Source organism: Oreochromis niloticus, linkage group LG11 (assembly GCF_001858045.2).
Source record: "Oreochromis niloticus isolate F11D_XX linkage group LG11, O_niloticus_UMD_NMBU, whole genome shotgun sequence".
Lineage (NCBI taxonomy): Eukaryota > Metazoa > Chordata > Actinopteri > Cichliformes > Cichlidae > Oreochromis > Oreochromis niloticus.
In genome coordinates, this window is record NC_031976.2 from 34550299 (window position 1) to 34577180 (window position 26882).

Below are 26882 nucleotides of genomic sequence, written 5' to 3' on the forward strand. Positions count from 1 at the left end.
GTTTTTATTTCTCTGCTCATTTTGTTTAAAGTTGTTTAATTTTACATGGTGATTGGGTCGCCTTTGGAGCCAAGTGGCCATTTGTGGAACTGATTTTTGCACTTTTACATTGGCGTAACTTTTGGTTGTTCAGTTTGCCTTGCTAACACCAATCGCTACCAGAGCTGAGAGTAACTCTGCACTGTGATTTCATCAGCTTTTTCTCACTCAGTTTTGCAGTTAGCTAATTGTTATAAAATAAGACTGCATATGTTAGTTTTATCCTGTTGCATGTACTGTGATGTTGATCTGTGCACAGTGATCCAGCAAAAAGAAAAAAAGGTGCACTTGGTCCAGCTGAGAAAACAAGATTAGACTTGATATTTTTCAACTGATGATCCACATCACTGGTTTGGAAGGCAGCAGTAAGCACAAGACATAAACTTTTGAACATAGAAAACTGGTGTTCTCATGGGTTAAAATGACAGCTGCAGCTACCAAAAGCAGACAAAGACTTCTGCCCTGAATAAAACCCTTCAGTGGAGGATGTAATAAAACACATGCTCTGTGTGGCTCCAAACTGGCACCAAAAGGACAAAATGTCTTAAAACACACACACACAGACACACACTTTAAGGGTTATGATAGTACACCAACTCACAGGCTGCTTGTTTTTGTGATCTCACTGTCTAAACCCACAGAAGCAGTCCAAACTTTGTTTTTGCTGTCATAATACTGCTGCCAGTTGAATCCTAAATCACCATTCTCTTATTTGCACAGTCTGCTCCTCCTGGTTACACTAATTAGTTTGGGAAAAGATAAATTCTGAATTGGATCAATTAAGCTGCCTGTTCTACGATCTTTTAATTGCGTTTGGCGCAGTCGTGATACATAAATGTTGATAGTATAACTTGCAGATTTACAGGGCATCACCCATGATAATTTCCAATAATTAACACCTCTTGCAGAGTAACAAACACCTAAGAAACTGTGAGTGATACTGAGAGAGAGCCATGGCTCCTTCACAAGATAGCTGAAGAACTCTTTCCAAGTTCATGAACTCATTCAGTATCTCAAAAGCTAAAGTAGATCACGTCCTGGAATAGTTTCAGTATCTTTAGATCCATCAGAAAGAACCAGATACCAAAAAGTTTCACTTTCTTTCATTTTAGTCTCCATAAAAGCTCCAGTTTCATTTTATTCAAATGAAAAAAGGTTTGCTGTTATATAACCATCAAAATAACTTTTCATATAATTATGATCAGCTGTCAAAAGTGTCACATTTTATTGTAGATTTTTCTCTTCTTCTCTGACAGATTTAAGACTCCTCCACTTGTCTGTCATGCAGCCTACAGGTGGTAGAGTTTGAAGCTGTACATTTTTTGGGGGGGGGTCCTGGCGCGTTTTGCGACAAACTCTGTGATGGTCATTTATTTTTCCCACCTTGTGTGGGTAGGAGAACACTGCAGGCAGAAAGAGGGGCAGGCTCACAGTGAAAGGATTGCAGGTAAATGACAGAGAATGAGAGCAGAGGGCCGATGAGGATAAAAGAGGAATGCAGATAAAGGTAAGTATGAAGAAAATGGAAGGCTCTACATGATGCACATATCTGAAGGGGAGGGAACAAGAGGGTGCAAGGAGGTGAAAGAAAGAGAGAAAGATCAAGGGCTGAGGAGAGGTAGCAGGGTAAATGCACTATTTGAATTATGTAAAATAGCTGCGTGGGAGAGAGGAGGCGTGTGTGTGTCTGAGTGTGACAGAAGAGGCTGAGAGAAGGAGAAAGCAGGGAAAGAGCACAGATACCAGCATGATCAATGTGAAACGATGTGAGATGGGCTGAAATACAGGAAAATAATATCAGAAATTTCAACACATATAACCAGTTTATTACCTGTATCATATTCATCACATTTAGCATGTTCCAGGTCTTTTCAGAGGGCCGTGCTGAAAGTAAAGGGAAAAACTGGACAAAAAATGCCTGATTAAAACTGGATTAAAGTTGACTTTGATAGGCATCTTCCTGATGAGTTTTAGGATAGTAAAAGTGATGATTTAAGCAGGTTTGGTATGGTGATCCTTTTCTAAGACTGATGAAACATGGTAGCTTGTGGTAACTCTACATATTTACCGTGGCTCAGGATTTTATTTCAGTTTTTTCAGCCATTTTAGTGGTTTGGCTCTGCAGATGGTAATGTCTAATATTACCATAATATCCACAATCTCTGTCTCTGCACTTTCATCGTCAGGAGTCGACCAGCCAATCTTAAGCTGTGTCTATATTGCAAGTGATTTCCAGCGCCATGGTGACCAAAAACCACTGAAACTGACTGACATTTTTAGATTTCAAGCAACTATGGGCGAAATAACTGCTGGCAACGGGAAGTGGGCGGGACCTGGAAAAAACTTTTCTGAACTACTAGACGAGCGATTGAAGGGGCTACCGACTGACACGTTGATTGACACTTGACCTAGAAGGTTACCTTGGCAACCAGAGCCTGGAATGTCAGCAAGTGACCAGATGTCAGTTTCAAAGTGAAACACTTCCAGTGTGGGCACAGCTTAAGGTCCCCTGAGTTACCAAATCTCCTGAAAGTTTCAGTCTATGTCAGATATAAACGAGTTAAAATGATTTATGCACCTACAGCACCTGCTTCATAGTCTCCACTCTAATTCATCCCATAGATATTCTCTCGGGTTGAGATTAGGACTCTATGCAGGCCAGTTAAGTTCTTTCACACCAAACAAAACTACACTTAGCACAATGCAGTCAGACTAGCAACCGCCAAACCCAGACTTGTCCATCCACCTGTCAGATGGAGAAGCATGATTTGTCACTCCAGAGAACACTGCTGTAGAGTCGAGTAGCAGCGAGCTTTATACCAATGCATCCTTTGCTTTGCACTTGGTCATGTAAGGCTTGAATCCAGCTGCTCAGTCATGAAAACAACATTCCACGAAGCTCTCTACACGTAGTTTTTGAGTTAATCTGAAGGCCACATGAAGTTTGGAAGCCTATAGTGACTAAGGCTGCAAAAAGTTGGGGACCTTTGTGTACCGTCTGCTAACCACGCTCTGTTATTTTCACTTCATGTCTGAGTTGCTGTCGTTCCCAATCACTTCCACTTTGTTATAATACCACTAACAGTTGACTGTGGAATATTTAGTAGGGAGGAAATTCATCACTGGATTTGTTGCGCAGGTGGCGTCCCATCATGGTACCTGAGATTGACCCGTTCTGTCACAAATATTTGTAGAAGCAGTCTGCATGACTAGGTGCTTGATTTTATACCCCGCCCCTTACTGTTTGCCTTCATCGCCATATCAAATTGAAAATAATTTGTCCTCCAGCTAGTCCTGATATCAGTGGTGTTTTGTTCTGGTTGTTATTTTCCACACAAGTCTTTCTTCTCTTTCTCACAATATTTTTTCACTCAGCACAGAACTGATGTAACACAACAGATAAATAGTGGCTACTTGTCAATAGGCACATGGCAGCTATTAAGGCTGATAAAAGTACACGCCAGTTTTAGCCTATATTTAGAAAGACAGTGAGACTGCTTTCCTTTTGTACCACCATCAGATTTGCCAAACTAATGACAGCCTCTGCTGTACTTTGTGTTTACTGTTAATTAGCATATGGTAGGATGATAACTGGTAAGCATGCTAGCATTGCATGTCTTGTTGTGCCTCTAGCATGCCTCTATGTTAGTGAACACAGAAAGGTCGTTAAAACTGTGTTAAATGTGTTAGGAAGTCATTCTTTTTTTCTGTTGCTAGAAAGGTTTAGCTTGTGGTACAGTTTATGAAGATACTTAGCTAACCGTCGTTAGCCAGTTTCTGCTGTTAGAGCAGCAAAAGTTGCTATGTGTTAGTTGGCATATTGTAATGGTGCTTTTTCCCTCCATTCATGCAAATGAAAAATATACTTTTCTAGTATTCAACTGTGTGGTGTGTTGTAAACAAAATTGTATAAATTAGAAATGAGTGCACAGAAATTTTAAGGCAGAATTATAAGTGAGTACTACACGTCCTTACAATATTCTCACCTGTCTTTTATTCATTGGCGTTATTATATATAGATTCCTGTCACTTCTTTAACTCTTAGGAGATTTTATTTATGTCGCAGATTTCTTCCTGTAAATCTTTATTGGCCTATAGGGCTGCCACGATTAGTCAACTAGTCACGATTACGTCAACTATCAAAATCGTCGACGATTATCACGTTCGTACAATATAAATATTATATTGTACGAACGTGATAATTATGTATATTGTAATAACGTGATATTATGTTGTTCAAACGTGAAAAGTATCTTGTTAGAACAATAAACTTTTCACGTTATAACGTGATATACTTCTATTTTTCTTTTGCCTGGGTGGCAGCTCTACGCTTCCGTAGAGACCGCATTTGCAGACCAATTACGTTACAACAATGCAACGAAGGCTGTCCAAATTAAATTCAAAGAATTTAAACAGTAAACTGATTAAACAGAAGTGTGAGCTGGTTGAGAATGTACTCCAGTGTCGTGCTATATATTAGCGAGCGAGGAGCAGACGGCTGAGTTTATTAAACTCCACCGAGATAATCTGCAAATTTCAGTTAGCACATACCTTTAACACTTCAAGCTGTAAGCTAACGATAGTTATATAAGAGCAGATGCATGCTGGTGCAATAAGCTGCACATACGTCCAATGGATGGATGATCTGATTTGTTGACTAATCGCAAAAATAATCGGTGACTAGTCGACCATCAAAATAATCGTTTGTGGCAGCCCTAATGGCGTATAAACCAACAAACAGCTGTTTGAAAATGTAAACTATTATCTCAGTTTTGGAAAGCTTTTGAATGGTTAACCAACAAGAAGCTTAACAAAAATGAGGTTTTAATAATTTCTTTTTTCACTGGAAGAAAGAGTTTGTACGTAATTAACAAAATCCCCCATGTATCTTATGGATGTACAATTTATTGATTTGTAGGAATTAATTAAAACTGTGTATATGTAATTATATCCTGTGAAGTCCCATTAAGAGTGCAGAAATTTGGTGCAGAGACACAGATAGAATTAGCATTTGGTTGGAGGACAAAAGTGAAAGACACAAAGATCAAAGTAGGCAATACTTCAAAATTCACATTCAGTGAATTTTTGAGTAGATTTTTTTATTTTTTTCTGTTGTTGTTTTTTGCTCTGTTAGTTGGCCTCCTGTGCTTTGTTTTTGCTCCTCTCTGTGTACATTCACACTCTCTCCATCATCCATCAAGTGTAGGACAGAACTTTATTCCTTTACTGGACAATTTGCTGCATTATGTACTGACTCAGAGACGGAAGTCAATAAGTGTTTTGTTTGTTTAATGCTCGCTGCTCTCTACCCATGCATCTCCCGGTCCCTCCCCTCAACATTCAGACTGTTAACATTTGCCTCAGCTGACAACCAGACAGAAAATCTATCTCTCCACTTTGTCAGCCCCCACACTCTCAACAGATGAAGGTGCATAAGAGTTTCTGTGTAGTGGCAGAATCTGCAGTGATGCTGGTGAATGGGTGTGACCTTGCATGGTTTTATTTCTGTCTCGCTCACCTTTGACCTCTATCGAGCTCTCATATTCTTTGGTTCCTTCAGGCAGAATGTCAATATCGGCTCTCCCGCAGCTGTTTATTTCCACATTACTTTGTCCACATCCTCTGGCTCTACCTGTGTCCCGCACTGCAATTTTTGTGTCCTGGCCTCATATTACCATTGATGTTTTCCTTCCACTGATGTGTAATAGCGTCTTACCCGATGACCTCCTCTCCTTTTCGCAGATCATCGCGCCCGGCGGAAGAGCATAGCCACCGGGAAGCAGCCCAGCATGGAGGTCCCTCCCACTGCCCCCCTTCAACCCTTCCGACAATCCGTGAGTAACCCCCACTGTTCCCGGCCTCGCTCGCTGCCTCCATCCCTCTCGCTGTCCCTCCTCCCTCCTCCCGCCCTGGGTCCACCACACACCTGTGGCCGTCGGGCCAGCGGCACCCCACCTCACCCTTACCCTCTCTCCCTGGCCGTCTCCCCCTCCCTCGCCTTTTGCCAGCAGCAGCCGCAGCAGCAAAAGGGCTTCAAGAAAGGTTCCGGCACGCCCCCTTGCCCCGCTCGCTGCCCCTCTCCCCTCCCTGTCCTTCACCCTGCCTCACTCGCCTGCCGCCTCCTCCTCCTCCCCCCCTTCTTGTACTGGGGCGGAGACTGGAGGGCTGCCGGTTCGAGTCCAGTGGCGGGAGGAGCATATATTGCACCACTGCCCCCTGTTGAGGTATGTGACACAAACATGGCTGAAGCAGAGACACTGGCTATTTTTGCATGCTACACCGACACTCATACAGGCGGCTTTTGGCCCGACAGCTAGGAATGTGCATGAAAGAAACATGTTCACACAGTTAGGCTGCTGTTATTGTTAGTAGGCGCAAGCTTTACACCAGTTTGTTTAAAAGCTTTTAACTCCCAAGTATTTTGAAATTGAAGGTATATATTTTGTCTAATGTTATATTTTTATTCACATCATTCCAGACGGGCATTATTCTCCATTCTTATTGCAAAAATATGAAAATCAATTGTCTGACTAATGCGTTAATGGACCTATTCATCAGCATTAATGTTTGTCAAAGTTACTTCATCGTTGTGCAGTAATAGAGATTAGCCTAAGTACAGATCGGATTTTAAAAGACATGCACAGCAATTTGTTAATTTGTTTGTTTGCATGAGCATTATTAAGAATATAAAATAATTGAATTTCATGAATATTTTACAGGGCATGAGACAAGCCAAGACTCCCCAGCAGGAAAAAAAACTGCTGGATGATAAATGGATGAAAATATACAAAAAAAAGAAGGCAATACAAAAAAAAATAAGAAAAAGGAATCATGTTTCTAATAATCATTCTAAATGAGTTATTTCATTTTTAGTATTACATTTATGTTTAATCTGTTTGTGCTTCTGTTATTTTATGTGGGCTTTTAAGTTCTTTATTTATCTTTAGAAAAACTGAGAAGAATGCATTTAAATTCCAGATTGCATTTGACCTACAAAGTTAGTTCACAAAACTAAAACTGTTATTAACTAGTAAACCTTAAATGAATAAATCCAGAAACTGCAGCAGGCAAAGGCCAAGGAGATCAAGGAGAAGAGAATGCTTTTTAAATACTTTTAAAAACTAGATTGCAATTAAATACACTACTCAGTCTAAATGTCATCTGTACCAAGGGTCTGAGACTATATCCACTAATAAGAAGAAAATGCTGTGGTTTTTAAAAGAGCTGAAAGTTTGCAAATGTGATATAAAGTAAATGTGACTCGTAGTAAATAGGCTAAAACGCACCAGATGCCTGCTATGATTCATTAAAGTCAAATGAAGATGAGCAGCATAAAAATGTTGTGTCACTATTATTTCTGGGATCATCGTGACTCTTTTTAAACCAGACATGATGTCTGTCAGAGAAGAAGCGGGCAGCTGACACACGAAACATTTTGTGTCTGCGGGCACAAATAATCTGTTTATGTTTCATTAATGGCAACAGACACTCAATCACAAGGTATCAAATGTTAACGCAAAGGGGCTTAGAGGATTGACTGGTGTCTTATTAAGTTTGTGCCAGCAGTCTATGTTACCCATCTCCTTTTCCATTATTTCTGCTGGTGTTTGCACACCGTTACTGTAGCTGGGAACGGCAGGATGTGTTTTCATCCCATCACAGGAAACTATTTGCTGCCCATTCACTGCTGCAGTATGAAAAATAGCCGCCACTGACTTGGAAATTGCAGAAGCAAGATAGTCCATTACAGGAAATGTAAAGGCTCAGTTGGGCTTGATCAGAGTTTTTTTCTATTTCATCATTTTTTCATAGTGGCTGAGATGAGTGTTTGTTGTATCAATATTTCAGCCTGTGTGATGTGATAAGCAGTCCTGAGGGACAGGATAAGTGCCATAGTGTAAACATAAGATTCAAACAAAACTTTTCAGCAGTGACAAAAAAGGTCATTCTGATTTTTAACTCGCACTTTGTTTAATGCAAGTCACTTGAAACCTGGAGGAAAAAAATTCATTATTGCAATTAAATCTAGCAGAACTGTTACTGCATCCCCCGATTTAAAAATAGGCGCAAATGCTTATCGGTACAAATTTTGCTCATCAGAACTGCAGCCAAGCATGTGACAGTCTTTCATGTAAGCTCTGGTGGTACTGCTTTACAGGAGGCTTTTGATCCCCGACGTCAGTCTTGAAGGCCAGACCATTCTCTCTCCTGAACCATCAAATCCTGAACCCTTTTAGTGTCACATTTAAACACACTGGTTAAGCATACTTAACTCAAACCACATTTTCTTCCTAAACACTAATAACCAGCGTCTGAAAGTGAAAGTAAAAAGCAAGTAAATCGAGTTGCAAATGGGACACGAGCCACAACCCTCTTCTGGTGTTCCACAACCTCTCCAGCTTTTCGGCTTCCTGTCCAAACTTTGTTCCTCTTTAGAAGAGGAACGTTACCTCGCAGCATCTACAATTACCCTGACCAACATGTCAAGGCACAGAAGCCAAGGGACACCTTGTGTGCATCTGTGAAGCCAGCAGCATGTGACAGAATGGCAGTATAAGAATGCTTTCCCACGGCAACGTCTTACCTAAGGCGAAACATACTTAGCCTGGGGACAAGTGCCTGCTTAACAGATGATTCCAGTTTAGTTCAGTCTGTCTTGTTCTCTCTAAATGCTGCTGTGTTCCATGACTCCATGGGTCATGCTGACTTTGAACTTGCCACATCTGTTATAGAGATGCAGAAAAATGTGGACTTATTACATTTATTGTTGTACAGGAAACTAACAAAACCGATAAATTGGGTAATTTAGTATAATTTAGCATCAATCATCCCCAAGCTGTAACAAGTGTAAAACAGCATTAACGCTAAAGTAAGCATCAGAATAAATCTCCTACTAAGAGATCAGTCGCCATTTTGAGCATATTTTTCAACCCAGACAGAATTTCATTTCATGTTTGACAATTAGTGTTTTAAAAAATTAATAACTAATTACACACAGCTATTAAACATGCGCAGCAGCAAATGAGCCGGAACACTAAACGACACCAGTAACCTGGAATGAACCCAAAGCTGAGCCAGTAACAAAGTGCAGAACAGCAAACACGGCCACAGAAGCTAAAGCAGGTGCCTCCTCTTTCGCCCTGTTAGCTCTCTTTATTGTGCTTTATTGTGGTTTCGGGATTTTCTCTCACTCTTTGAATTGAAGACTTTCTACTTTTTGAGACTTAAAGTGTCAGACGGAGCGGCTAATCAAATCAGATTTAGTCATGCAGACTATTAGGTTGGAACCAGCAGATGGAGCCAAGTCTTTAGTCACATCCTCAAGACAGGCTTCAAAGCCATATGACTCATGCCACATGACAAGGTGTCATTTCCCTCCAGTCATTCTCCCACTGAGTAATGTCGTTATGCTGTAGGTATATAAATGATAGCACTTCAGGATGCACCTAAAAGCTGAATGGGCAAAGCGTCTTCAGGGGACAGTGGAAGAAAAAGCATGTAATGATATTTCATGCATATTTGGGGACATTTAAATTTACTATTAAAGGAATGAGTGTAACGTTAACATCTGAGGTCTACAAACACAGGGTGTGAAATCAGGAAGTCTACAAATGTTTTAAAAAGTGATATAATCATCCAAGGTGACTTCATTCACTAGCTTGTTTTTGCATTACCAACAGTCTCAGACCTAAAACAGTTTATTTACAATATATGGTTTAAAAACAGAGAAGACATATATTTCATTTTCAAAAGGTTTCAAACAGATTACAAATTCTAAAATGATTTTGCTATTAGTTCTATAATGTCTTCATTTTCTTTAAGCTTAAGTAAAGTCACGGGGCTTTTTTAGTTTTATGACCGTCACATTGACAGGAAACTCCACACTCACACTCCTTGTAGACGAGATTCTGATCCTGGGTTTAATATGCAGTTTGTTGATACAAAATCTGGTGAGTGGTGTTATGCTGATGTACATTATTCTCCAAAAATGCAGTACATGAAGGACAAATGGCAGCGCTTCCAGCCAGAAAGACAAAAAATAATTGTAAGTGAAATGTAAAATATAGACCGAACACTTATCAATGAATGATGATCAATGATATTTGATTGAATCGTGCCAGGAAGCTCATTTAGGACAAACTGTGAGACTCTCTGCTGTTCTTATGGACTTAATGGTTCACCACTGCCCACCACAGGATCTGTTACAACATTGCAGTTTTCTGTAGCAATTTGATTCCTCGTTGATAATAAATGTACCTTGTGCTCTCCCCATCATGCATCGTGTCTTTCATTTGTGTTTGTCTCTCGATTTGATTTTGCCGTCACACAAATACATCTGTTATAAACCATGCTGACTTGACGGGAATCATCCGCATTCATATCATACTTTCCTGTCCTATCCAACCACATCGACCTCTCTTCACCGCTCAATCTCTCATCTTTTCCGATTCACGCCAACCACTTCTTTGTCTCTGTAACTTCACGCCACACACTTCCTCCTCCCTCTCCCACTCCATCTGTCTGCCTTCGTCGTCGCTCTCCTCCTCCGCCACGCTCCAGAGTTTCCTCAGTAGAAGGTTGAAGGGCTCAATCAAGAGGGCCAAGAGTCAGCCCAAACTGGACCGAACTAGCAGTTTCCGCCACATGATCCTCCCCCGCTTCCGCAGTGCCGACCAAGACAGGTTAGTGAGTCAGTGTGTGTGAGCGTTTTCATGCGATGTTTGTGGACTGCCAGGCTGTGTTTGGCCCTGCATTTTGCTGTTGCATTTACAGATGCATGAATTCTGTTTGTCTGTTTGGATGCTATAATCACATCACTATTTGTTTTTGTATCTACTTTTACACGATCATCGGAAGAGTGATAGCACAGTTAGTGGCCATGTTGCACACCGACTGAGAATGTCTGTCAGTCTGGGAAAAATGCACATTAGATTTTGGCTTAAAAAGGACGTGTGTTTACTAGAATCTCAAGATATATTATCTTAAAGGCAAGATTATAGCATATTATTCTTTGGAAAATGTTGAGCACTGCATCTGTAGATCTGTCTTATCGTGCTTCTCAAACTGCGACGGAGAGAAAATATCAACTTGTGTGTCAAACTGAGCTTTCATGTCGACTGGTGACAAGATCTTAGTCTCTGGATGGTTGTGACTGACGAAAAAAGCTATTCCAGAAGTACATTCTTACTAATAGCCAGCAGTGGCTGACTCCTGTGGTTGCACAAAAGTCTGGTTGTGTAGAAATCAAAGGGAAATGGCCCTTTTTTGGTTCTGTGATCTTTGAAAAAGATGGAAAAAGGATGGTAAGTTTTAGGGCAGGGCTACCTTGTTATTGTCAAGTCACTACTGTATGAGTGTGCTATATCCCTCAGTTTCAGTCAAAACAGCAGTACTGAGTGGACAAGTCTGCAGTGTCCTAGCCCGAAGGCAGTGCATCAAGACCAAGTGTGCTTGTCAGTTTTCTTTTCAGCATTCATGAGGTTGTATCATGAGGTTGTATACCCTAAATTTTGCCACCATACCCACTTTGTCAGCTCAGAGGTCTGTTGTGAAATCCTGAAGCTGCGGACAGAGAGCTTTTGCTGCAAACGACTCACACAGGGTTTTTTGAAAACCTTTTTTAAACCATACAGCACAAAAGTCTCATCACACATCCGTGCTATACTTCACTCTCTCCCGCTTAATCCCCTAAAATAAATTCAATTTAAAGGGTCACTGTTTTGGCTTACCAGAGCAGATCCAGTTGCTCAAAAGTTATTGGGTCTCTGTGGTTCCAGGGAGCGCTCTAGAAATAGTAGCCTCTACCCACAGAGATGGCCTGAAGGGGAGATTTTATTTATTTATTTATTAGGGTCTATCTATATCAGCATGCTTCCATGGATTTCTATCTTTATCGTCTTTTATCTCATCTTTTGATTCTTTTCCATCTTGTCATCTCTGCCTCTATTAATCTTTTTGTCTATCACTATCAGTAGCTCAATCTCCTGCTTTCTATCTGTATCTTGGCATCAGCTTTCTCTGTGTATGTCCTAATCTCAGTCTCTGTAATCCTTTATATGTCTATCACAGTCCTAAGTTTATTTTACTCTCTCACTGCATTCTCGCTTGCACTCAGCACTCACTATTTCTCTGCTGAACCGATGAAAAAACATCCCCCGCTTCACCATAGCAACCAGCAGACAGCCATATGGCGGCTGTACAGACCATAATGAGTCAGTGGGAGATTTGCTTAATTATACCTCCTCTGTATCATCTACATAGTTGCAGCAGTGCTGGAATTCTTCAGACACAGTAACACAGGAGTTGCATGGCCAATGTTCGAGTGCAAAAATCTTCAGATTTTTTAGTTTGTCAAATATGAGAAACATAAATGAGGAACTGTGCAAGGTTTTGAGCCTAATTTCAAGCAGCCTGTAAACAGCAAGGATCCAAAGCATTTAGCTAAGGGCTGCAACCTATTTCTGTATTTTCATTAATGATAACTGCTGATAATTTCTTAGATTAAGCTCTGCTTTTTTCTTGGAGATGTCTGAAGTCCACTGTGACAGACATCTTCTAGCTTGTTTTGTCCAACAACAAAACAACATCCCAAAAATATTTCAGTGCAAACATAAAATGGAGACAAGCAGCATTTTTTAACTGAAAAGCCTGACGTGCACAACCGAGATGAGCAAAAATACTGTTCAGTATTCAGCAGGAACTATTCGAATGTTCTCAAAGATTGCACCCAGGACTCACCCTCCTCTCTTTTCTAACAGCTGAATTTCATTGTCACATTTCTCCAATTCTTGCTTACAGTATCATCTCATCTTACTGTGCTGCAAGTTTTTAAAAACCAGCATCTGGTAGTTTGTCAAGTGTTCCTCTGTTTTACATGTTTTTAAACTCCCCGTTTCATTAATGCCACCTTCTGGCAGTATTTAGTATCATTATCTAGTACCTGCCATCAATAAAAACAAGAGAAAATGCATCTACAAAACCATTTGATTTTAATTATAACAGACTCTTTGAATATTTAAAATCCATCCCCAGTGAACAGTAAATCAAAATACTTACAGAAAATGAATGACCAATGAACTGACTGATTCAGCATTCATTTGGTCCATTCACTTTTTCTGTATTCTCCCTGGACAGTTAGACCCAGGGCAAACTTAAACTTCAAATGTGAAGGTCAGTTGTATAATCCAAACAGAGGGCAAGAGTGCACTCAGGAGAGTGCTAACACCTTTGCAGAGCCAGGTGTCTGCCAAGGTGTGTTTCCACATGATTTATTCATTTGGGAAGCTTGTGGATGTCTATTATCCCCGACTGACTTGAGAAGACTGAACGGACAAAAAAGTCAAGAGCGATGTGAAGTCGTGGTTGTTTGCCAAGGCCCTCGTGGCTGATCCATCGTCTTTCACAGCTCCTGGTTTGCTCTGAGTGTTTTCTGTCAGGGGTGCTGGTGAACATCTGCAGCTTTGTTCATTTGTATTCCATTTTTTTTTACCTTTGTCTATCCTGGGAGGGCTTGCCTTTTTTTTCAGCATGGATTGGATTTCATGCAGGCATAAATGTGCATCTGAGCTCCCAAACAGGCTCTAGAAGCTGCAACGATACACATATTCGCACATAATTTTTGTATTCTTCTCACTAATAAGCCAAACTTAACAGATCTTTCAGTCCACTCAGATTTTTCAGTGTAAGTACCCCATAGGCTTACTCTGTGTAGTCACAGAGGGTACTCTGTCTTGCAGAAAAATAAAGTTGTATTATTTATTTGTTTTTTGATTTTATGTCCTTAGGAGACCTACTTAAAGCTGTTTTGTATCTTTGAGGTTTCAAATTGTGAAGGTCTTCATCATTAGCGTATCTTTAGCCTAAATAATGTCATGAAATAGCTTTTTCGTCTGCCAAAGAATTAAAAACACAAATCTATTCACCATCAAAAACAGGAAACAGAACAGAAGTCTTTGCACTACCGAAGCCACACCCTGTAAACTTTTTTAGTAGTAATATTCATGATGTAGCACAAGGGATGTCTGTTTGTTTCACACTAGAATATCGCAGTTCTTAAATACCATGAAATTTTATCTCAAACCTTAACCTCCCAATGATTTAATCTAATATCTTTGGAGACATGCTGCCTTTTTCTGTAGAACCACCATTTAGTTCTTCGTTAAGATGCAGTAGACGCTGACATGAGCACACATTCACCTGTGCCAGCATCTACCCTGAATGTTTTCAGAATTGTCTGTACATAAGCATATGCATGTAGATGCTACAGTGGGGTGGGTGCTCGTCTGCCTGTGGAATCTGATCCAGTCCTGCATAAAATACAAGAATTTTCTTTCATTTTAAGTTTTAATGAAAGAAATGCTACTGGAAAAGGACAAACACTTCTGTTGAAAGGTTGTTTTATACTATTTTACAGTTTTTACCTATTACTGCATTTACTTAAGTACTTATTTATTACATATATATCAGGAGTGAGAAGCAAAATGTGCAATAACTGCTAAGTTTGTAGCTGATTTTGTAGTTGCAGTAGCATTTAGTGCTGTAAACCATTGTCCAGACTCACCTATTTTCGTGTTTAAGCATGGACATCAGCACTGAGGAGAAGCAGTTACATGGCTCATCTGTAGCTTTAAGTTCAAATCAAAACTTGGCAGGACTGGACAGCAAAATTTACAAAAATTATGAGAGCAGTCCTTTCAGTTTTTACTGTTTACACTATTATTTTATAGTAGAACATCACAAAAGCTGCAGAGTAGTAGAACTCGTTTTTTAACATAATATTACTGAACTATTGTGATTACAGTCAACGCAAGATAAGTGTTTTGTTATGAAAATTTGCATTTTAAACTTAAACAAGAATAAATGCCGTTGTAGCATTTGTAACAAACCAAAAATCCACAGAATATCTGTGCAAAATTTACTGAGTTATGACTATATTTAATTGGCAAGTGCATAGAGTTACACACATTAGAAGACCCAGTGAACAATATGGCAGTTGCAATATGCTGATGCATCTTTAAATAGCAGTAGTCAACGACGCATCTACTGTATGTCTATATAATGTCTGTAAAGAAGCACTTCTAAAAATAGGTGGATCTCTTTAGAGTACTTGCCTTCCTGCTCTTAAGAATTAGAAAAATAAACCAATAAATACATAATAAATGTTGTTTCATAGAAATGGGAGGCATACCTGGAAGAAAAAAGAGAGCCGCTGCTTAGGCTCAAAGTGTTATTGCTAATAAGTAATTATGAGTCACATAATCCAGTTTGACTATTCACCTTCAGTTTGTATTTTGTCAGTGTTTGTCTAACCTTATTGATCAAGAATCATTGTGTTTTATGTTCAGTTTAATAAAAGACAAAAGCAGCAAATTCAATGAAATGGGTCTTGAGCTTAATTAGTATTTGAGATTGAAAAGCGGCTTCAGTTCAGTTGCTTTTCTTTGCAAAGTGGTTGTTGTCAGGTTTGTTCTCTTTTAGATCACTACAGCAAAGCTCAGCTCACCTTCCCAGTGTCAGTATCCTTGTTCCTAGTCTTTCATCCCTGAGTTTTTTTTCTCCAGGTGTGTAGTTCATCAGTTGTGATGCACTGACTATAATTTGCAAGGTGTCTGCATGCATGTGTGTGTGTGTTTCGTCTTTTATGTCTGTCCACTGAGACCTTGCATAGACCTCCTTTTTACCTCCAGCACTCCTCCTCTCATCTCAATCCCTTCATCCATCCCGACCCTTGCGCTTCCTCCTTTCCCTTTCTCTTTCATTCCTCTAATCCATACTCTCACTTTCTTCCTCTCCAAAGGATCCACTGTTTACATAATCAACATGATTTCCTCTGAGAGGTCTTCTCCCTCCATCCCCGAGGCCTCAGCCCTTTCTCTCTCAGTCTTTCCTTCTCTCACATCCTCTCCTGACCTCCCCCACTCTTTCTCTCGTCTCTTCTATGGTACCCTCAATCTGACTCATTCCTTTGGGTCTATTTTTATCTCTCCCTCACTCTCTATGTTTCTCTCCCCCTCAGTCCCGTACATGCAATCACTGCTCTGTTGATGAACGTTATGATTGAACATAGACAAAAACAGTTTGAGCCCAAACAGGGGAGAAGCCAAGAACCGGACGCAGAGCGCAGGATATACAGCTTCTTTTCTATCTTTCCTTTTTCCTAATCTACTGTCCCCCTTTCTTCTCTGAAGGGCTTCATCACACCTGACCGTCTGTCCTCGCTATCTGGTTAGACTCACTGTGCCATCGTGTGTTTGTTTCAGTGGCTGTGTGGCTGTTTCCTGAGTTGTTCTGTGATTTTACCTGCTTCTCTGCATGTGTGTGTGGGTGGGAGTAGGTGATGATGAATGGGCTTTAGCACAGACCTCCTTCGCCTGTTAGTGTGGGCTGTGACCACATGTGTGTCAGGATTAATGATTTATTAAGAATTGTTTAATTGGTTATTTAAAATGCTTTGGATATAGCCATAAATGCAGCTGTAAAGAAAAATACTGTGTGTGCTGCATTTTACCACAACTTCTTAAATCAGATATAGGCATTTAAAATTGGTCGTGTGTAGTTGCTCACTTAAGCATCTATTTACAGCACTGTGCAAGTCTTGAGCCACCCCTTATATCTTGCTGAAATACGCAAGGTCCCTTTTTGGGAATCACCTTGTTGGTGCAAAAGTACAGTTTTATGCCTGTCAAACTGTGTTGGCATCTTTTAGAGGTTCAACTAAAGAAATGGGAACAGATTATGTCCTTTTGAGACAGGCTGATGGGGTACCCTGACTTCCTTTCACAGACCAAGGACGTGTTAGGTTAGTTTGTGATTCTAAATTGGCCACAGGTGAGCGTGAATGGTTGTCTGTCTCTGTGTGATAGCCCTGCAACAGCCTGATGACCTGTACAGGGTGTGTGCCATCTCTCGTCCAATCACAGCTGGGATAAGCACCAGTCCCCCTGTGACCCTGATAAACGATTAAGAGAATGGATGAATGTGTTGATAAGCTGCTTATTACCAGAATTATCAGTATGTTGTGCAGCACTCGTTTGGCTGTTTTTCAGTATACAAGATAAAGATGAAAATGTGAAGCAACACATTTGGAGAATTAGCATACAAAAAGAAATCACCTGTAATTTCTTGAACACTGAAGTCTAAGCGACCTTTAATAAAAGAGCCTCCTCACTCTCCTCACTCTCCCAGGACCCGTTTGATGCAGAGCTTCAAAGAGTCCCACTCCCATGAGTCCCTGCTTTCTCCCAGCAGTGCCGCTGAGGCGCTGGACCTCACTCTGGACGAGGACGCTATCATCAAACCTGTGCACTCGAGCATCCTGGGACAGGAGTACTGCTTTGAGGTGAGAACTGAGCTGCTCAGCGGAGAGCCCACGGCACACTCGCACACCACCACAGAGTGCACAGAGCAGTAAATGACACTAAAACTGTTGTTTCCACCCTGACAAGTGAAAGTGATGTGCAATGCAAGTAGGATTGCTTTTTTTCTTTTCTTTTTAAATGTGAAAATTAAAATAAGGACATTTAAATGAGCCTAAGTCCTCTCAGCTTTTGCATCACCTGTTCATTAGTGGAACATGACAGAGGTTGAGAGTGAATACAAGTCATTATTTTGGCACTTTAGTTGCAGTCTCCATAGTGACTAATGGCTGTGGTTGTTGAATTTACCATTGGCTAACCTCAGGTGACTACGGCATCGGGAACCAAGTGCTTTGCGTGTCGCTCAGCTGCAGAGAGAGACAAATGGATCGAGAACCTGCAGAGAGCTGTCAAGCCCAACAAGGTGAGGGGAGAGAAAGGGATGCGGTAGAGGAAGAAAAAAGGATGATCCCTCTGTCTGTGTGTCTCTCTCTCTCCTCCCCGTCTCCCGTTGTTGTGTGTTTTCAATAAGAGCGCACCGCTTCATTTCTCTGTGTGAACTCCATCCTCGTGTCTGTGTGTGTCTGTGTTGAACAATTTAGTGGCTTCTACAAGCAAAATATTAAAGCTGCACAAGGTAATGTCGATGGTGGGAGGACCCAAAATGCTGTTTTGAAAAACCACAAATCAGGTAATGTGATAAGTAAATTGAACACAGCGGGTTGATGTTTACCTGCACAGCATGTCTGTGATACTTTTGATAGGGAAGTAAAAGATTTAACACTCGTGAGTCTAGGTCTTTTATTGCTGCTCTCTACAGACAATGGGCCTCATGCAAGAACCACAAGACAATTTGTGGCAGTAAAAATCTATGGGTAGTTTTTCTCAAGTGGTCCAGACTTGTTGTCAGAGCAAACCCCACTTGTTGGACCTGAAATCGGATTGTCTAATCATAAAATTATCACAAGTAAGACAGGCAACTTTCCCAAATTAATATTTGATTAAGAATATATCATTATTGCATCTATGGAGAACGTTGTCTACCTTGATTTTCCTTTGGAAAATATGAGCAGTGCAGGCAGACTTTCAGTAAAAGGCAATTTTCGGGGCACTGATCATCTTAGTTGCCACAATGGATGGAGCCTCATATTTTACTGTGGATGCTGCACTTTATCTATCTCCTCCTGATCTCAAAACATGGCTCTTTCATGTATTAACCACTACAGGACTGATTATGCTAATAATCATTTATTTTGTGTACCTGAAAAATTCAATTTAACTTTTATTTATATAGCGTCAAATCACAACAACAAGGAACTCTATATTGTAAGGTAAACCCCCCCCCCCAAAAAATCAAATGACCCCCGATGAGCAAGCACTTGGCAACAGTGGGAAGGAAAAACTTCCCTTTAAAAGGAAGAAACCTCCAGCAGAACCAGGCTCAGGGAGGAGCAGCCATCTGTAAAGCAGGAAGGCAGGACAACAGACACATTTATGAGGTTAAATCAAGCAATTTAAAATTTAACTGATTAATTAAATGCATGATGGTGTTTCAACATGAGGTTCATTTTCCATGTGCTTGTATCTGACACCAGTTTTTGCAGATGACATACTTGTATTTTTTAAACACTACAAGATGGTGTATTTTCATAGGGAAAGTCGTTTCCAGTGCAGCTTTAAGGTACTATGATGTTATTTGCATCTTCACAGCTTAAAAAAGAAGACTTATCTCCCTTCATGCTCGCTCCATATATAATTAATATCCTAATTTTAATCAAAATTCCATCGTAAAGTAAAACTCTCACATATTTCCCCTCAGTGTTATTAAAAGTGAGCAGACATGTGAGATACACAGCTTAGATGGCAACCAGAGACTAAAGGGTTATTAAGCGAGACTGAGATGAAACATCACCAGAGTTGAACGCCTCGTCCAGATGCTCCGGCCGCAGGGGTCCTGGCTGAGTCACGGAGCTCCAATGACTCCAAACGGGCACTTTCTCCAAAATCTCTCCTCCTCCTACCCCAAAACAACACGCACTCTTCTTCTCAGACCAGATGCACCATAAGCGATAAGACTAACTGCAGAGAGAAGGATTATCATTATTCTTTGTAATTTTCTAGAGTCTTTTAATTCCTTTTTTCGGCCTTGATTGCTTGGTTTTCAGGAAAAAAGTATTTATTCCACCTTAATTTAGCATTCCACTAGTCTTTTGGTAATACAATTGAAATAAGACAGACACAAGGGAAGGTGTAACATAATATCAAGGTGGAGGACTTGAGCGCATGCTGGCTCTGCTGCACTGTATGTGCACTAGCAAACTGAGCCACCAGATGCCCAGCACATTCAAACTCAGAGGTCTGGAATTAATTATGCCTTGTGTTTGGCGCTGGTTATCAAAGAGCATACAAATGGAGACGTTAGAGCTGTTGATCTTGATGATGCTCACGTATTTGGCCGTCTAAATTAGGATTTAAGTAGTCTGAAGCAAACAGGGGGGCCATCAACAGTGGCATTTGAGCCCAATTGAAATGACTCCCAGTTACTGAAACATCATTCTGTAATCAACAGAGCACTCTCTCCTCCCATGGGGGATGTCAAATATAGCTGGGCTTTGTGATCATGATTAGGGAATGTAGCAGTCCATAGGAGCATTTTTAGTCCATTGTGTTTGCAGCACATGTGTATTGTGTCATTTGTGTTTTTTCTGTGTCTAAGGGGATTACTTTGTTTTATCCATAAAGAGAATCTTTCTTCATTATTTTCTGTTCTCTTTCTCTTGTGTGTTTCTCATGCTGTTTTCTGTCTCTGTATCCAAGATGAGAGTTGAGAGCAATTTATCAAGTACAACCCACTATCCATAGTAGCCAAACCACCATGTCACCAGCCATTTATTTCCTGTCATTTACTCTTTTCTCCTGCAGGCTGACCTGCTGTCGCCTTTTATTTGCACACACTCTCTCTGCTTCCACGTCTGTTTTTCTTTGCGGTCTGTCATGTTTCCTCCTGCATTGTATCATCTTGTCTTTGTAAAGCTTTTAAATGTTTTATCAGACATGCTTGACCTTGTTTGACCTGACTTTATCTCCACACAGGACAACAGCCGGAGGGTGGACAATGTGCTCAAACTGTGGATCATAGAGGCCCGCGAGCTTCCAGCAAAGAAACGATACTACTGCGAACTATGTTTGGACGACATGCTGTATGCACGCACCACCAGCAAGCCCCGCACCGACACCGTTTTCTGGGGCGAGCACTTTGAATTCAACAACCTGCCAGCTGTCCGCAACCTACGCCTTCATCTATACAAGGAGACAGACAAGAAGAGACGCAAGGTGACACAGAGAACTGTAGGGTAGCATAAAGGTCTGAAAATGAGTCATTTATTAACTTAAAGTTGTTGAAACAACTTTGGAAGAATACAATTGAAATATCCTAAAGTTGAATTTTATCGACTTATTTTTTTATTTTCTTATTATCATATCTACATCAACAATATTAATTATACTAGCTTTATTTATATAACATCATTAATAACAAAGCAAAGCAAAATCAGGATAAACTAAATGCAATAGTTATAACAGCAACAAGACAAAACAGGAAACAGAAATGCAAATGCAAAATACTAATAAAAGAATAAAAGTCCTAGCAGCAGTAAAAGATACTAAATAAGACGAGTGAGCCAAACAACAACAACAAACAAACAAAACAAAGGATAAATAATACTAAAAATATAAATAAAATACATCACATAAAGTGAAATCTGTAAGCCAGTGTTTTAGGACACAATTTAAAGGATTTCCCCGATTGTCTGAGCCGTACTTCCTCAGGCAGGTTGTTCTAAAGTCAAAGAATCCCGACAGTCGCCTTTAGATTTCAGCCTCGACTTTGGAACCGCTAGAAGGACCTACCTGAGGATCTCAGGCTATGAACTAGTTCAAATTGGGCCAACTTTTTTGCTAGATATCTTGCGGCCGGAGGCAGATGTGCTTTACTTGTGATCAATAAATTCTTAAAATCAGTTGCAAAATGCACAAGAAGCCAGTGGAGAGAATTCAGGACCGTGGTGATGTGATGTTATGTGTAACCAGTAAGGAACTTTCTGAGCTAGTTTCAGGGCAGAGTGACTTTTCGTGTATGCCCAAAAAAGAGGGAGATGAAGTTGTCCAGCCATGAGAAAATAAATGCATGAATTATGTGAGAGCATTGGTTTTATTTTTGAGATGGAGACAGATCTGAGCAGCTGCTCTCGATGTGTGGTTCAAAGCTAAATCAAATGGTACTCCCCAAATGTCTGTTAGTGGGCTTCACAATGGAAGGCTTGTAGGACTGAGATGTCATGTTTATATATGGAGCAGTCAATGCTACAGAGGTGATGCTGAAAAAGCAACCATGCTTTCAGGGTCAAGAGGTCTCCAGGAAGGTATATCTGTGTATCTGCTGCACAGTACTGAAAACTGGTAGAAGCATATGATAGAAAATATAGCAGGACCTAAAACTGAACCTTGGGGTATACCACAGGTAAAGAGGTAATCACCTGTGGTGACAGGGTAGATTCTTTCTAAAAGGTAAAAGTGAAAACACTTCAATTTAAAAGATAAAGCAAACGCATGAGTAATACTGTGAGGTGTAACATTAGCACTTAAGAAGTAAATGACTTAATACTGAGTCACAAAACCAGTCATTTTCATTTTCAGCTCTGTACAAGAGTAATGCTGCCACAGTAAAGCTCTAGCTTCAAACAGCACTCCGGGGATCCAGCGTTAGTCCTGCTGCTCATTATTAATTCATCGCTGAAGCTTAAAATGAACTTTTTTTGACATTTCCGACTTTCAGATTAGTTTTGTAAAATATTTCTGTGCAGAACTGAAAGAAACAATGTTTCTTTACCACAATTAATATGTTTGTTTTGGGGGGTTTTTTTTTCACTTTAAAGGAAAAGAGCACATACTTAGGACTCGTAAGCATCCCCATCTCAAGCATCACTGGACGTCAGTTTGTGGAGCAGTGGTACCCGGTCATCCAGCCCAGCGTCCTCACCAAGGGAGCTGGTGTCGGAGGAGGGAAGATCATCAATGCATCTCTACGCCTCAAATCCCGCTTTCAGACCATGAACATCCTGCCCATGGAGCTGTATAAGGAGTTTGCAGAGTATGTCACTAATAACTACCGCACCCTGTGTGCTGTGCTGGAGCCTGTGCTGAGTGTCAAGAGCAAAGAGGAAGTGGCCTGTGCTCTGGTGCATATACTTCAGAGCACAGGGAAAGCTAAGGTATGGGATCACTGAGTCCTGTACTTGACAAACACTATTTTAGGAGGAAAATAATAACTCTGTTCCCCTTTTCTCCAGGATTTTCTATCGGACATGGCAATGTGTGAGGTAGACAGATTCATCGACCGAGAACACCTTATCTTCAGAGAGAACACTCTGGCCACCAAAGCCATAGAAGAGTACCTCAAACTGATTGGACATAAGTACCTCAAGGATGCTATAGGTGAGTCAGAATAGTGTACAGAGCGTTTGCAGTGTTTGACTTACTCGCTCCCGTGTTCATACCAATTTAAAATTCAGCAGATGAACTTTTGAAAGTTTGGAAATAGCCAAACTTTTAATTAAAGGGGGGAAAAATCCTACTTAAGAGACCCAACTTTCTCTCAGCATGCCTTAGTGTTTTTGCTTGAAGAAGATAGTTTGGTTGGGTGTGGGGAATTTTATTATTTTTCAACTTATTCGCGATACTCAAACTTGTGTCTTTTTTGCACTGCTGTGTGGAGTTTGATGATATATTGAATTATGTGATTATCCAAGCTCAGCACAAGTCTGTTGGCGGTGAGATCAGGAAGCAGCTCTCCTCAAAAGGCGAGAAATACGACTTCCTGAGAGGAAGCAAAGAGCTCGATATGTTGTTATCGTTAGCCTGGTTTCATTAATGAATGTTTGCTTGAGTTCATACGAAATCGAGAACTTATTTAACATAATTGTATTCAGCCATCATTATTCTGGATTGAGTGCACATGGAGACTTCAGTGTCTTATGGTCAACTTGAGCTTCATGGCAGTGGCCATTTGGTTTTTTTACAGGCTAAAAGTGATCATATTTAGATAAGAGGGTCAAATAAAGTGATCAGTGTACACCAGCTGGCTTCATTATCAAGGTGTACTTTGAAATAATAATAAGTAACATACAAATAAAATACTATCATTTCATTCGATAATGATACAGACACCTTAAATGGGCTATTAATGCAATAAATAACACAGAGGTAAATCTAATATTTCATAACTTTAAGCCTTACATAACTCAAACTTAATCAAATTTAAAAAGGTGGGTAAAAAAACAGCATAAAATAAAAGTTAAATAAAAGTAAGCTACCTCCAAGTAAACAATGATATATAGGATAACATAAACAGTTTCTCAGTTGTTTCTCAGTAAAGTTTTCTCTTAATTTTCTAACATTGAGTGCATTTAATGCTTTGGTGTTCATAAAGGTAGTGCACAGGAGTGTAGAGGGACAGACAGTTTCTCCAGAGATTTCCAGTAAATGCTAACAAGTTTAGAGTCTTAAAAAATAGTAATAATAATACTACAGTGCAGTGAATTCTGCTCAGCAGTCCATTTCTGAGAATTGTTTTCTATATGCTAAATTGGCATGAAAATACTTTGAGCTAAAAGTAACAAATACTGTTGTAATTTGCTTTTGGCTAATAAGACAGCTCCTCACCTACAACTACCTAAACAGCATCGTGTGGTGTGGCAATGCTGGGTTTGTTGTCTCATAATTGATTTCTTTCGTATTAATCTTGTTGTGGTTGTTGTTTTCTTTATTAATAACACTGAAACTTGTTACTAATAAAATGTCACTTGCAGGGGAGTTCATAAGGGCCTTGTATGAGTCAGAAGAAAATTGTGAAGTTGACCCCATGAGAATACCACCCTCTGTACTACCAGACCACCAAGCCAATCTTCGAATGTGCTGTGAATTGGCACTCTGCAAGATTGTTAATTCCCATTGGTGAGTAGTTAGTAATGCAAAAAAAGCAACTCCTTTACTAGACTGTGTTTATTTCTCTTCGCTATAACAAAGATAGATGAGGCTTTTAAACAGCTTCTCGGTGGAATATCTAAATGTACCTAGTTTGTCCTGAAACCTTTTATGTTGCTTTATAGTGTGTTCCCTCGAGAGCTGAAGGAAGTCTTTGCCTCCTGGCGAGTGCGCTGTGCTGAGAGGGGTCGAGAAGACATCGCTGACCGCCTCATCAGCGGTTCTCTTTTCCTGCGCTTCCTGTGTCCTGCCATCATGTCGCCATCGCTTTTCAACCTCACCCAGGAGTATCCAGATGAGCAGACATCACGCACACTCACCCTCATCGCTAAAGTAGTGCAAAACCTGGCTAACTTCTCCAAGTCAGTTTTATTTCATTTCATTCATATATTTAGCTTTATGAAAAGGATTCTGTTTGTTTAATCCATATATTTAGGGAAGGAAAAAAGCTGACCATCAATGACAAAAACAAATACATAAATCAATGAATTTATGCATTTAATTGTTCGATTTTTTTTCTTTACACTGCCTAAAACTATTAAAAATTTGAGCTTTAATACAAAAACAGTTGAAATTAATGATATTTATTATTATTTAATATAAACTATTATTAAGTCAAAGATTATGAGTGTAGCTACAATTTAATTTCCCTGCTAAGATATTTTTCAATTCTTTTTCTATCACTTTCCCTGTCACACACATGTCCTCCCCGCCCTGTTCTGTCTGTTCCCACCTGCAGGTTTGGAAGCAAAGAGGAGTACATGTGTTTCATGAATGAGTTTTTAGAAATGGAGTGGGGCTCCATGCAACAGTTCCTCTACGAGATCTCCAACCTGGACAGTGTCAGCAATGCAGGCGCTTTTGAGGGCTACATCGACCTGGGCAGGGAGCTGTCTATACTGCACAGTCTCCTCTGGGAGGTCATGGCTCAACTCAGCAAGGTAAACACAAAGCATCATATCTGTTGTTATAAACTGCAACCATACTGCTAAAGATCAAATGATATGTGAAAAAATTCCCCCGTGGGTTATTTATCGCTTTACAGTATCCTGAATTTAACCTACTGTAGTAATCAAAGTAGTTGTTTCATATGTAATAATACTGCTGCATTCTTAATCATGCTGCTCTGGAACTGGAAAACAACGTTGTACTTTCTCACATGCAAGTGAAATAATGTCATAAAATAAGTGAAGTAAAACTAAAAACTGAACGTAATTATGGTTTAAATTGAATTGCCAGAGTTCAGTTGATAACATTCTGATAACACAGTACATCGCTTACATTGTGCAGCCAGACTAAGCCGTGCTGAGATTTGATGTGTCATTTTAGGACTTGGTTTTTAAAGCTGCATCTAAAAAAAATGTCTTGCTGTTCTCTCACCTCAAATGCTTTACAAAATCAGACTCCATGTGATTAAATTTCCAGTGCGTGGTGAATGAAGATGGACGTACTGAAAAACACTTACATTAGATTACACAAAAATGTTTTTAATGAATATGTAGCTAAAGTGCCATTTCTTTTTGTTTTACCTCTAACCACAGGATGCCATCATCAAACTGGGTCCTTTGCCTCGTCTCCTGAATGACATCAGCATGGCCTTGCGTAACCCACACCTCCAGAGGCAGCCCAGCCATCAGACAGACAGAGAGCCTGGGAGACAGTCAGACAGGCTGCTGTCACGGCCCAGCTTCAGCAGGGGCATCTCATCTGAGTTCCAAAATCTCATGATGAGGGATCTTAATAGGTAGGGACATTTGAGACTTTATCATTAAACAGTTTTAAATGCTGAAACCTGAGTTGTTTTCACAGAGTGTCAAGAGAATAAAATCCAGAAGATATTCTTTTTAAGTGATGCAGTTTCGCACTACTGGAAACACTTTTGCAAAGGACGTCCATCATCTGACTGCATCTTACATTTGCCTTCTTGTGGTTACCATTGCCAAGTAAAGTCTAGGAAAGTTTGGGGCTGCAGCGCATATTTGAAAATGTCTTTCAACAAATGTTTCTTTTCTCATTGTTGTGCAGTAGTAGGTAAAAATACTACGGGAGATGTGGCTCTTTTTTCTGCACTACATTTATGTAACAGCTGGAGATACTTGTATCTTTCACATTATTTTTTTTCAATGATAAAGCTGTGTCATTTTTTAAAAAATGCAGAGCGCTGCTTAAGAAAATTGGCCTTGAACCTTTTTGCATGCAGCCTTTTTTTTTCTGTCTAGTGCCACATGGCAACTTTCGGTTGCCTAGATCTTCTCAGAGAGACATCTTACTAAGGTTTCATTTAAATAACATTTTTAGGTAACAACATCCAACAAATTCTTCCAAAAGACTAAAATTAGAGGAAGAAAAGTTCTGCAGCAGTACTTTTCCCCTACCCTCTTACTTGTAACACCGCACACTTGCTTGTTACACCGTAATTTAGCTATTAATAACGGCCTGATAGAGTGA

General features: G+C 40.1%; 1 protein-coding gene across 1 annotated transcript in view; it reads left to right on the forward strand.

Moving 5' to 3' along the window:
* The window catches only part of syngap1b (synaptic Ras GTPase activating protein 1b), a 175166-nt gene that overhangs the window by 118858 nt on the left and 29426 nt on the right, over nucleotides 1-26882 (forward strand). Inside the window, 13 exon segments of the mRNA XM_025911552.1 lie at nucleotides 5782-5967; nucleotides 6069-6163; nucleotides 6165-6263; nucleotides 10600-10721; nucleotides 17224-17377; nucleotides 17719-17817; nucleotides 20487-20726; nucleotides 22328-22663; nucleotides 22742-22886; nucleotides 24260-24404; nucleotides 24560-24796; nucleotides 25174-25375; nucleotides 25976-26178. Coding sequence (XP_025767337.1) covers nucleotides 5782-5967; nucleotides 6069-6163; nucleotides 6165-6263; nucleotides 10600-10721; nucleotides 17224-17377; nucleotides 17719-17817; nucleotides 20487-20726; nucleotides 22328-22663; nucleotides 22742-22886; nucleotides 24260-24404; nucleotides 24560-24796; nucleotides 25174-25375; nucleotides 25976-26178 — 2263 coding nt within the window.